General features: G+C 39.0%; 1 protein-coding gene across 1 annotated transcript in view; it reads right to left on the reverse strand.

Moving 5' to 3' along the window:
• Positions 1-14,055, reverse strand: part of LOC139737472 (inverted formin-2-like) — an 81,732-nt gene that overhangs the window by 29,019 nt on the left and 38,658 nt on the right. The window contains exon 3 of the mRNA XM_071648147.1: positions 5,233-6,026. Coding sequence (XP_071504248.1) covers positions 5,233-5,851 — 619 coding nt within the window. The 5' untranslated portion in view covers positions 5,852-6,026. The remainder of the gene's footprint in view (positions 1-5,232; positions 6,027-14,055) is intronic.

Raw genomic sequence — 14,055 nt, forward strand, 5'->3', positions numbered from 1 at the left:
GGGTCAATACACTGATATTTTCATTATGCTCCGTCTTGGCTTTGCCAAGTCATAATCAATGTTAATTATTGTTAAATGCACAAAATGTGAACAGTTTTATTAAAACCGCCTCTAAAATACACTGTCTGCAGTTATGGTTTATTGAAAAAATTAGTGATATTTCCTTATATTTGCGTCATATTTGTGCGGTAGAGTGTTTTATGATACAACTGAACTATACGCCTACATAATAATGCATCAAATGTGATGATTTGAACATTTTTCTAATCGCTGCTTCCGATGTTAAATCGTGGCTTTAAGTCATGTGATGACTTTCTCCAGAGTTCGACTATTTTACTCCCACTTTTAACAACCTATTCTATTGTATGATATCTTTAAAAAAAAAGAAACATGAAAACGAATGGAAGGGGGAAGGAGAGAGGAAAAAGCGGCATTTGTCATTTGATACCAAGCTGTACCGAAAATCAAAATTATGGCATGTATTTATGGGTTTTCATCCCAACCAGTATTCAGCATTAAACACACTCAGATGATCAAGCAATGTAAAGGTACATGTAGATCTCTGCGGGCACATGATGTAAGAGCATTATTAAAGGAAGGAACCGATGTATTTGAATTTATAAGTGGATGGGAAAAAAAACATGATTAATCGACAGCACTTTAGTTTTTAATGCACAACCTTGAGGATTTATGTCTCGATAAAAAGCGGATAATTGACGATTATAAAAAAAAAAACAAAACTAACGAAAAGAAAGAAAAGATAGAAAACATTCGTGGGGGAGGGGGGGGGGGGGTACAGAATACACCTAAACGTCAAACTGCATTATTGTTGTGGTATAACATCAAAGGGTGTTACCAAAGTAAAAGGAAAAGATAAGTCCCTCTTGGCCTTGTACAAAGACACAGATTAAAGAACTTGATAAAATCCAAAGTGCACTTTTACTCTAAATCCAATGAGGCCTAAGTCATTTAAGTAACGAACTGCCATAGCGAACCGGAAGAATCGTGCATGATAAGGTAAGAGGATACAAAAGTCGATCCTCTATAATTAACAGCTACTTCACAGTTATCGATTTTTTTGTATGTGTGTGTATGCGTGTGTGTGTGTGTGTGTGTGTGTGTGTGTGTGTGTGTGTGTGTGTGTGTGTGTATGACGGTCGCAGAGGGAACGATGCCAGATGACTATTTGTAATATCTCATAACAACGGAGTTACGAAGTTTGCCATCTCAAAGTTGAATGAAGTAAAGGGTACAGAAAAAAAAAGCACCTCATAAAGAGAAAGGAAGAGAGGAAGAGACTTGGGGAAGGGATTTAATAAAGACCCATGGATTTCTTTTGTAATCTCTTCTGCGAAATGCCTGAATATGAAACGTAGTCTTCTCAGGAGTGTTTACGCCTTTTTTTCGACAGTTATGAGATAACGTTTGTTACCACATCCCGTCTGCTGCTATAGTACTTCCTTAAAACCACTCACAAGGCCATGGTAATGAACAGATTATCCGCGCGTAAAGTTGTTTCTTGACCCTGAAATGAAAACGTAATTGTCCGTGACGGCACAGAAGCCATATCCATGCACATGAAACGGGGACATGAGATTACAGAGAACTTCACCTCCCTGCAGAGAACTACACTACACTACACTGTGCATCGAAGGGTCTCTCAACAGCATCACACACGCAATTCGACAAAATTCCAAAAACTGAAATATGATACTATCTCCACTTTACATGGAAGAAGAAGAAGAAGAAGAAGACTTTAAACTCCACCTAAAAGAGAAAAACATATGTGCATTTATGTTAGTTCATGTGTTTATTTAATGTAGTTGTTTTGACGACAGACAGACGGCTTTATAGAGCAGTGTGTTTTGACTGGTGTCATAAATATTTTCACGAAATATATGAGTACATATATAGTTACATCACGGAAAAGCGGAGCTTACGTGGAACTGCTGAAGAGAAATTAAAGGAGATGAATATCATTTCGACGGGAGCAAGGATAAAAAAGCATGAAAGTCAAGCAATGATAAGGGTTATTTGTTGGAAATTGCTGAAAACCTGGGTTATACAGAGGAAGGCATCTGTAACTAAGGTGTATCTAGCAGAAAAATCCTGCTTCGATCATGCGACATAGGGAAAGGAGGATGAATCGAATGAGAATGGTATATAGGTTTATCAATTGCAATAATCGACGCACAATGAGGATAGAATTCGAAGTAAGAAAGTGTTAAAGATAGAAAGAGAGGGGGAGCCGATGATGAGAGAGGGGTGGCGGGGGGGGGGGGGAGGGGGGTAGGGAGAGGGTGAGAGGATAGGTATAGAGATGAGCAAGGAACAGACACAGCGAGATGGGTGGCAGCCAGACGGGCTACGGAGATGGAATTATATGAGGTCGACATTAATAGTATTTGCAAATACGGGTACAGAAATATGGATATAAAGAATTATGACTGTAATAAAAGAATTATGATCAAATATGATCAACTACATGAGTAAGTAAACAGGTGGATGAAGAGTTATGTCGCCCGGCTGGAGGTGGGGGTGGGGAGGGGGGGGGGGGGGTTAGGTGGAGAAATAGAGAGAAGAGACCATCACCTTGTCGCAGATGCACACGTACAGGTATGATGGTCTATGGTGCAAAGTTACCAGCGATTTAACACAAACTTTCAGGGTGGGTAGGAATGTATGTTTACTCATGCGATTGGGTGACTGCGCCAACTTATGAGACATGGACCACCCACCTTTCACTCATACAGACACATGAAAACCCTCAGTATTCCACTTTCAAAGCTAAGTGATGTTCAGGTCCCTTGCCCAGTAATGTTATAGGTAGCAACTGAAAGACTTGGGCATTGTAATGTCGTTTCCTCTGCTATAAGGGCAGAAGTACTTGTTCTGGGCGCTTTCATATCAATATTTCTGTCCTTTTATGCATTGCTATTTTGTGAAATGAACTACATGCAGGCGTATTGATGTTTGCGAGCCCTGCAAACAAGTGATTATCGACAGATACTTCCCTTTTCGAATCCAGTCATGTGTGATTCGAATCGCTGCGCGACGTGTCAAAATGGCATCATTCCGAGAGATAAACACGACCTGGGTACAAACATCAATATTCACAAAGGCAATGCCTCCCCTTGACACCCCCTCCACCGCCCCCACCTCCTAGTCACTCCCCCATCCGACACTACCCTACTTTACCCCCATTCATCTTTACCTGACAATCAACAATATGCATTTTATATCTCGTTTCCACTGACTACGGTATTAGTTATACATGTAACCCACAAAAGGGGAAGTTTGTTTTCTACTTTAGTGTGGTATGGATAAGTTCTGCGTCGAAATTAACTAATCTGAATCCGGTTTCTACATTTATTATTGTTACCTCTACCAATGATGCTATGTTTTTTTCAGGAGGCTGTTTGTTTGTTGATCTGTCTGTATGTCATTAATGTTACTCAAAAAGTTATGAGGAAATTTTCAGGAGAAGTAGGTCCGTTGTGGTAGAAGGCGATGAAAGATAGTTTGCGTTGGTGATCTGGATCTAGATCTGGATCCAGATCCAGGGTTTTGGGTGATTATAAGGATGCCTGCATGATTCGATGGCGTGAGCAGCCTTACAATGGCCTCGGCGGAGATTTGAACTTTTTTGCGTGCCTTTAGTTAAAAATATTTTTGCCTTTTTGTGTACTTCTGTATTTCTATCTGATTCTCTCTCTGCGTCACTCCTGACTGCTCTTTAACAAGCTAAGTGACGTCATCCATGACGTAGCGTTATCTCCATGTTTACAGACAAATACATGGGTCACACTGTTATTATTTCGATCTTCACATAGAATGCACTATTCTTTAATTGTGCCTGCGCTGTGATGATCTGTCTGCATTCAGAAAACGTCTTTTCCGGAACAAACACAGTGTTGCAAGATGTCGTGTGCAACACGTTAGTTCATCGTCACATGCTGTCATTTTTTTAAATTCATTCAAGAAAGAAACGAATCTTTTCTGAATCAATTCTTATAGCTGATATACATGTATGTGTATGTGTGTGTGTGTTTTGGTTTCATGTACATTTATATGGTCTGCAGATTTTGAGATGTCATCCGCTCTTGCACTTGTATGCGTGCACGAAGCCATATACTTTGTTGTCGTGGCATTGGTGTCCACAACACCGCGTCGGAGACACAGCTGCCGGTATACCCGTAGTTGTGCCACAACCGAGCTTTGATAGTCGCGCTAATGAGCGAGCAAAAGAATAGACTGTCTATTTATAGGTCTATCCAAAATCCAATCGTATTAGAAAGCAGTGTTGGGCTTCATCCGTTGCACACACATTTGACTTCCACACTACATGAATACAGAAAACAAAAGTATGGGGAATATATAGAAAGGGCACAATGGTGGTGAAAATATAAAAGGAAAACTTGTGCACCCCACTTTTTTTTCAGTGGTAGCGAGGCACTGAGTATTTACTTTTAATCAGACCTGGAAGATGATGAAGAAACGGCCTTCGATATCTTGCTGTTGTTTAATCAAGAACAATGGAAAACAGTGCACATACCAGTATGCCTTAGCACACTAAATACGTCTTTATTTGTTCTATATGAAGCTAAAAATTACTGTTGTGGAATGCTTTTTGCCTTTCGTGATTCACTGTGCTCCCTCTTTGTGTTCATGTTCACTCGTAAACTGTTGTTCCGACACTCTTGGCGCCATGGACCAAGGCCATGAACAGCAAACCAGAATGCCAAGACAATAGACCAACACCGACAAACAAAAACAACGAGTTTTCTCTCTTTCTTCTCCTTTTTTCTCTAATTCTTGCAGCGACCGTTAGATTCTTGCTTTCAGGGGAAAACGACAAAATGCTCGCAAATTTTGCCAAGCAGTGTTGCGTGAACAAATTTGACTATTCATGTATTTTGTTAACTTCACTTTATTATTAGCTCCTTATCTTTTTTCCCAAAGTTTAGTTTGAGGTGTTCGTCATTAAACAGTGTGACTTATCATCAAATATTTCTATTGCATGTATTCTGTTTCTATCATTGTTATTACTCTTATGTAAGCCAGAATGATCTTGTAGAAAAAAAAAAATCTACTTGTTTTGTGCTTTTACACAATTATTACCAATTCAAAGCGCCAAAAGTGTTACAAACCTTCGCAATTTACTCTCTAGAATCTAAACGCATGGTATTCGCATTTAGTAAACATGCAATAGAATTCTGAGTGAAAACTCACCATTGGCCAATTTGCGAGTGAATTCGGTATCCTCAATAATATATTCCAATCCTGCCTGAGAATCCATCACGGCCTTGAAGCAGGCAACACACTCTATCTGCGCGAAGGCATCCGCAAGCCGGGGCGATCGTCGGCCGGGGCGGCCCGGACCAGGAGCGCTAAGCCGTTGCAGGGACAAGTAGAGTAATTCCAATCCGCGAAGTTCCAGAAATCGGAGCACCCACTGGCGATCGCAACGTTTCAGCTGCCTCTTGAGTCGCGTGTAGCTCTGCACCGACGACCCCGTTTGAATGAGCGCGATCAAACTCCTTGGATCAGTGGGCCCCTCCGAGGGACTACCCGTACCTCCGACAGGTGACACCGAGCCGCCATCCGCCTCTTTGTGAAAATGCGACCGCACGATCAGCCATCGGTTGGCGGCGCTATTCCTTTTCGGCGCCTCGTCAGAACCCGCGCTTTCCGGACTGGCGGCGTGCGTGTCGTCTGCGTACTGCTGCTCTTCATCGTCAGCGTCGTCCGGTTGCTCGACGCGCACGGACGGGATCGCGGGGCTGCGCTTGCGCACATCTGATGGCGACGACGATGACGATAGCACTGTCCTGCTGCCTCCCTCAGCCATTGCTTGACGAGGTCTTCCCCAAAGTCTGGGTACTCATCATAGATGGATGGAGAAATCGCTCATTTCTTCTGATGACGCAATTATAGAGAACGCGAAGGGCTTCCCTTTCCAGGATGCGCGGATTGTTTTCAAAAGTCACGATTCCTTGTAATTTCTCCGTCGACACAGGAATAATCTGCATACAGAAAGTGAGAAAAACACTCCTCCGTGAAGCCATATGATGTTAAAATTATCTCCTTTAATGTTTTTTTCAAGTTTAATGATCCAGAGGGGAAAAAACTGCTTTAACATCATCAATGATAATACAGACACTGACGGACATTATATTACGAACTAGATGGAGCAACATATGCATTCAAATCATTAATTCCAAGTTTATCTGTGTAGGTGAAATGTTACCAAAACAACAACAGCCAAGCTCTGTGCTCATGATTTCACGTGAGATATCAGCTTTGTTAGATACAGCCATTCATGTTTATGTCAAATTTTAATTGAAGACCACCTTTATACTGTTAACCATTTATACCTTATATTGTTAACCATTATATACCATGTAAAGTCGAATACATGCCTATGTTATATCTTCTGATTCATTTTGTGTTATGTTTGCCGAAAAGAAAGAAAGAATGAAATAAATGAAATGAAATACTGGAAAAATAAGATATAAATTTCCCTATTTACTAAGTACGATTGTGTGATAATCTCAATCAATTATTTCGTTGTGCTATACGTAATAAATGGCTGCACATTAGGGATTGGAAATGAGTAGGAACATTAATTTCATCAAAATGATGAAAAAAAGGGATTCTGAAGGGGGAAATACATATTGCAGATCTTCATACGAGTGAAAACAATGATTGGGTAACAGTGCTAACGGTCAAATCCTCGATACTCTTAAACCAACATATGTGTGCCAAAATTTGTCTTTACAAATTTCAAATGAATTAACAATGATCCTGGGTAACCTTGGCACATAAAAGTCCTCATCGAGAACACTCATACACACAGTCCCATACACTGAATAGTACAAGCCGTATAGTGTAATTGTCTCGTGTCTGAATGTTGTTGGTCGGTGTCAGTATTATTGCCGTTTAGTGCAAAGTAACAGTCAACTAAATAAGATATCATGATCCTCTACGGTTAAGTTATTCGTCGATATCCGAAGATAAAGACTTGTAACAATAACGTGTGATATGAAAGTATACGAACAAAATTTGTTCGAGTGTAATTTGCAGTTTGTTTCAAAATCACCAGACATTCTTGAAATTATTGCATTTCATATTAAAGTGTTTCACATAATTACAGAGATCTATCTTATAGGGGTGCAGTATGTATTTGACACACCACAGACCTTGGACAGCTTATAGAACACAACATACGTGCATGGCCTGGCACTGAAATGAGCAGATAACGCCCTCTTGCGTCCACATTAAACATTTGCTTTGCAAATACACACACACACACACGCACACCAAAAAAAAAAATCCTTTCGGGAAAAAGATCATTGGGTGGCTAGGGATGCAAGCAAAAAAAAAAAAAAAAAAAAAAAAAGAACATCAGAGAACTGTACATATCAATGATGAAACAAGAAATTCGCCACTGTCATCACATTCATGTCAGCAAATTCACCGTCTGCGTATATCCTTAATGGTCTTTGCAATGAACTTCAGTAAGCGATTAATTAGGTGCGAAATTTCAAGAAATCCTTGAGTTCCGCAATACCTAATCAGCCTTGAGTAATAATAATTGCGACTGTTGAGAATAAGGATGTCGTGCGTAGAGTGATATCAAAATTAATTGATTGCTGGCATCAAGGCAGGTGGTACCCGCGCAATCTCGATCAGATAATCAAATTATTGAGTGTACCTACACCAGTACCCTCCTCTTATTATTATTTTTCTCGTAATGTTTATCGAAACGCAGTGTGTATATCTCTTGGTCTTAACTTTCTTGGAAAAGTATCATTTACGTCATAGCGCGATGGATCTACGAGAGAGTAAGTTTAGGTGAAAGAACATTAAAGACCTTGATAAAAGTTTGGAACTATAGATAGCAAAAAGACAGAACAACCATTCTAAGTTCTCAGTGATAACCCTAACCTAGTTAATCATAGCATCACATGAAAAATACAAAATAAAATCGTGGAGCTTGCATACTGATGTCAGTAAAGACAAAGTAAAATGTTGTATTTTAAAAGGAAAATATCACATTGCAGAAGAATATGTATGTAAGCAACAAGAGGGTAAAATATGAAACAAAATGCATCAATAAACAAAGAAACTAACGACATTCTATATGAATATAGAATAACTGAAACGTTCAAATTCAAGACTACCGGAATCAAATGACTTTATTCATGAGCTATAAACGCAGAATTCAATCATTTTTTATTTTTTATTTGTTTTGATTTGATTTATTTCTGCATTCAATCAGATACAATTTGAATATGAATTTCAAAAGTACAAAGACAAAGAATAGCAAGTGCAGTGAAATAAATCGATAACAGTACACAAATAGATACACAAAGGTGATTGCATTGAGCAGTGTACATACACAAAAACATAAAATAAAATGTACAATATTTTTCAGTAAATAAGACAGATCACTGAATGCAGGAGACCACCATCGTAAGCGATTAAGCTTGAAATGGATGGGGGCTTCATCATTTCAGGCAGACACCCGAATTCAGTCATCTCTTTTGAAATACACTGCAGTTCACATCTACGTACGATGTAGGCTAATATTCGCACTCTTTTTTCGAGAGTTAGGTACATGTACCTCCATTCTGCTAGGGTAAATTTTGAAGAGAACTCTTCACATATGAAAAGATTATACGAACAAAATGATAAAGTTGAACAATCATAATCTGATATATGGTGAAATCAGTGTTAGGGAATCAAGTTAATATGGTTAGGGGGAAATGATGATTATGAAATTAAATAGGAAAGAGTTTGTAAAGAATTCTAGCAATGCCCTACAAGTGAGCAAGAAGATCATGGAAGCACGGAAAAGAGAAGGAAAAGAAGGTAAAGATGGGTAAAAGGGGAAGAAAAGTAAAGAAAACGCCGACATAACTCACACGTATGAACACGAGCATGAGATGGAAAACGTCCTGTTATTATCCCCACTTACAGCAGCTGAATCGCATAACGCCCACGATACCACCTGCCCAAAAGATGACGGCAACCTCTCGCCCAAGGGGGACGAGGGGGGAACTGGAATCTGGTGTGGGGGGAAAGCAGTCGAAGGTGACCCTTTGGAGCACGCAGGTGCTTCGCTCCTCTGGCTCAAAATAAGGAAACATGCACTTCTGCGAGCTCAGAAGTTCACGCACCATCGGCGGGAAACACAACCCGTCAGCTTCTCACTGGGAAGGACAAAATGGGTCATGAGGAGGTTTATCTAATCAACGGCTAAAGAGGAGGGAATGGGTACAAGGTGGTTGGAGAAACTTACATTATTTAGATATGTGATTCTGGGACTGCTGGAGATAATTGTTATTCTATTCTTACATTGATTTGATTTGAACTTTAACACTACGATTCATCTGTTAGATGTATCATAATGTGCCGAATGTTTTTAATATTGGATGTAGTGATGAGGGGATGGAACAAAAACCCGCCTCTTTGAAAACTTATAGTATGAAGACAGAGAATAAGAATAAGTATAAGATTAGTATGATAATAGTTAACCAGTTACCAAAGTAACATAAATTGAATAAACTCACAAAAAGTTACTATGGCAATAATGGCATCCTTAAGAGTAACGCTTAAGGAAAACATGCAATGATTTGTCACGTTTTTCACAAACTGCCACGAGCGCTTGCCCTCTTACGAGAAGGGGATATGAACTTCTTTCCTTTTTTTTTGTGTGTTGTTCGTAGCTTCTTTTTTAAAGTTTCATGTTTTACGCCGTCAAGGACTTTCCCCGTGTTCGTTTGAATTCCCTCGACGTTCTCCAACAACATTTGGGCCGTACAATGCCTGAAAACCCAACCAAACATTACTCGTGGAAAACGACTGGCCAATTCCGAACGCTATTTGGAGAAACCCGCAAGAGACTTGACGCCTGAAAACAGGATAACAGAAGGGAAAATACTGAAAGCAGTTTTTCCTTTTTTTCTAACATTTTTCCCGAAGAAGAGAGGGGAAAAAGAACTTTTTCCGAGACTCCGTTTCGAGTTTCCGATAATTCTCAGGCGAAAAAAAATTCAAGAGCCGGGTACTTTCCATTATTCACTCTTGTTTAGATTGGCAAAGTCCTTGTTATTGGATCGTGTGAATTTGCACGCAAACTCTCCACTATTGCCCTTTTACTCCTAATCGTATGACCTGACCAAGTCCTTTTCCCCGTTCATTTTCTTTTTTTTTTCTTTCTTTCATTTTTTCCCCGTCGCTTGAGCAAAAAAGCAAGTAAATGCTATGTGCGCCAATTGCAACCAATGTCAAGATGCGTTTGTAACACATGAATTTGTATTTTTTTTTTTCGGTTTCAACATGACTTCCACATTTCGAAGGTTCATCACACTTATGGTTAGGCAAAGTATCTATTATCATGTTTTCGTTTGTCCTTAACCCTCCCTCACCTATTTACCATAGCCTTTGAAAATTGAAACTGACGAATTCTGTTCCAAGTGCTTCAGATGTAATTAGCTCCCCATGAAGTACCATAAATTGCTAATCAAGCTATGCATTAATGACTATGACTGTTAATTTCAGGTATAACTTAGACACTAGAGCGAAGTGTGGACACGGTGAAAGCACATCCTAGCCAAATTGTTATACTTGTTGTTGCTGTTTGTTTATTTGCTTTGTAGCACCTTTATAGGGGGTAGTCGGGAGGGCAGGAAACTGGTGGCAATGTGGGATAATTCTAACAGCGGAATCAGAAACAAGTAAGTATAACAAGATTTCATGAGAAATAAATTTCCATTTAACACGCTTGCTATACCACTTTGAAGTTTTAAGAAAAAAAAAACTTTTTTAAATCTTGCTAAGCCCGCGTTTGGCAGAACATCATGGAGAGTGTTTTTTACAATAAATTAAACGACAAGGAAATAAACGCACATTGAAAAAAAAATGCAAATTTGAACTATCTACGAGCTGGATATTCGTCAACTGTGCAACGTCAGACAAATTTTTACCCTCAAATCTACAGATACGGTTGATAGTTTAACGTTTTCTATTGTTTCTTGCTGAAATTGTTATTGATAGTGATGACGAGTGTAAACTACGAGTAAACCAACATAGAGGGCGCCACTTCTTCTCCGGACCAAAAAACTGGAGGTCGTGCGATCTCAAACGAGTAAGTTTTGCATGTTCACGATGTTGTTTTTCTTCCTCTCTTTCAAGAATCACAATAAAGCGGGCACTTTTATCATATCCCGAGGTGGAATTTTTCCCCCTTTCATTTTTTTTCTTCTTCCCCTTTTTCTTCCAGTTTTCACGACAGGGCACCCCCCGATTATGATCAAATGTCTGAGAGCTAGAATGACATGGGGCCCCCTGAAGGTTTCGATATGTGGAATCAAACAGATCTCTGAACGGGTGAAGGAAGGCAAGTGCGTACAAAATCGCGCGAAAAACCGAGGAATATTTTCTTCCCGCTTCAATCGAATCCAAGGGAGAGGAAGAACAGAATGTAATAGAGTGGAGTACGTTTCTCCATCTCCTTCGTTTCACCTCCCTCCCTCTCACTCCCCCCCCCCCCCCCCTCTCTCTCTCTCTCCCATGCAGGCAATCAACTTACAGGGACTGTACAGTTCTGGTTGAGGTGAGGATATAGCTTGTAATGCTTCGCGAGATATTCAGAAACCACTCTATGAGATGTCAAAGAGCATATATTATATAATTCTAAGGGAAATCAAAAGTTTCTTTGAAGAAAATCGGTTTTGAAATGACTGAGATATGAAAAAAAAAACAAGGTGAAACCAAGAGATCCAAATAAAAGGCGTGGCCTGTCGCCTTTTATCATTATCGCTTTTTTTACATCTCGGCCATTTGAAAACCAATTTTCATCGAATAAACATTGAATCCTCCTTAAAATTACATGCTCTTTCATATTTCATTAGAGGTTTCTCATTATCTCACTTAGGAATGTTATAAACCTGAGTCCTCCCCTCAACCAGTACTGTACAGTCCCTTTAACTCTTCTTGAATGACAGTGTAGTGGAAAGGCTGAAGTACGAGAAGCACGGAGCTAAAAGTCGTCATCTTTACCAGTACAACATGGTGCAGTAAAGACATGTGTAACTGCGGTTTAAAAGTTTAGATAAAGGGGTACAAAAAACAAAAACAAAAACAAAAAACGTGTATAACTTTTTCTCTTGGATGGAAACTGGAGCGTGCCATTCGCAAAAGAATTATATAATTACGAGAAGAGGATGAACCCAGATTTCTAACAGAAATGATCGGAAATATTGATGAAGTTTAATGGGGTTTAAATCATATAGAAAGCAGTGTATGAATGTTACATCTTTTTACTTTCATGAAATTCAATTCAATTCAATTCAATTTAATTCATTTCAATTTAATTCAATTCAATTCAATTCAATTCCACACAAGGTGCTTGGTATTTTTCTTGTTTATGCTTAGTTAATCACTATTTGCATAAAAAAAATCAGGTATGAAATGAAATGGAGCACGTGATTGGGCTTTGCCTTTATTACAGGGTTTGAAAAAAAAAAAACCAACCGACCAAGCTCCTTCAACAGGCAAGGGAATTTGTGATCTTCATTTTGTAAAATCGAGATTTGTGAAATTCTTTTCATATCCATTACATCATTCTGTTGCTCTGACATTACAAAATTGTCGAAGAGCCTCCATGTACTGTTCAAAACTTGAATAAAAGTTACCAAAAACGGATTGTTTCATTTCTTTTATTAGTTTTTAAATCACTGACCGTTCTGCATTTGTTGTACTCAAATCATTCTTGGCATGCTTGGGGAATCCCCCTTTAGTCCGTGCTGTAACATCCCTACACTTCTTACGTGCATTGATTTTTCTTTAATGTTTATCTTACTGTGTCGATATTCTCTTGCAGGATGAGGTATAAAAATATTATTAGACTGAAGGATTCATGGCAAAATTAATGTTGTTCTCGGAAATTGGTAATAATGAACGAATTCGGACTATGGACGTACTTCTGAATTAGATTTCACACTGTGAGGTTCACCTAACGGTAGGACGACAGAAACTTTTTGTCCTGCTCCTAGATGAACTGTTATTATCATATTTGTTGTTTGTTTGCTTATTCTCCATTTTACATTAAAAGATACACAAAGGAATGGAATACACCAATCAAGGAAAGATCATTGAATGGATGGATTGTCCATTTCAGATTCATCGTTATCAAATTATTCTGTTTTTCCATACTGTAAAGTTATTTTGTCCTAAGGGTAGCCGTTTCTTCAGATATTGCGTTTAAAATTTTCAAACTTATTCATTGATTGTTCTACCTTTGCGATGCAGCCAGACAAACAAACTGTTCTTTTCTATATCCAATTTATGAAGGATACAGTCTTTATACCTGGTATACGAATATCCTCTTTCATTTTAATTTTTGGACAAATTTTCACTAGACATATAATTATAATTTTTTAATCAAAGTGATCTCTTTTCAAGATTCTTACTCTCGAATTTGGTAATGAATGCCGCAAAAATAAAGACAAAATGCAGAAAAAAATGCAGAAAAAATGCAGCGTAAGGACTGTGGAGCCGGGAAATGTGCAAACGACGGGAGTCATCAACGCGAAACGTGCAAACATGACGTCGGGAAATGTGCAAAAGTTCAATTTTGCCGGGAAATGTGCTAACACCGCCGAGAAATGTGCAAATCATTCACTTTAGCGATACTGTGTATTAAGATGGTAGATAAACTCCATGTCAAAACTGCGCATGAACCTCCACCATTTATATTTTCTTAATATGATCCTTGACAGATCTACTCTCAACAAAATTGGCAGGTAGCACCATTATGGCAATGGGATCTCAATTTGTTTATATTAGTCACCCCCCCCCCAACAAAAGGACCTCAAAGTCTACTACGGCTTAATCAAAATTCTTCTAATATTCTATAACCAAATAAGATAGAGCTAGTTTGGTGTTATCATTGATGAAAGTAGTTCAAGTTTAATGGCAGATCCAGGGATGCAGGGCACGGGAGCCATGTGGGGGGGGGGGACTTCAACTCCCCCTCCCTAGCCC

This window comes from Diadema antillarum, unplaced genomic scaffold (assembly GCF_040938485.1).
Source record: "Diadema antillarum isolate AM-2024a unplaced genomic scaffold, OU_Dant_1.0 seq00000693_RagTag, whole genome shotgun sequence".
NCBI classification, from domain to species: domain Eukaryota; kingdom Metazoa; phylum Echinodermata; class Echinoidea; order Diadematoida; family Diadematidae; genus Diadema; species Diadema antillarum.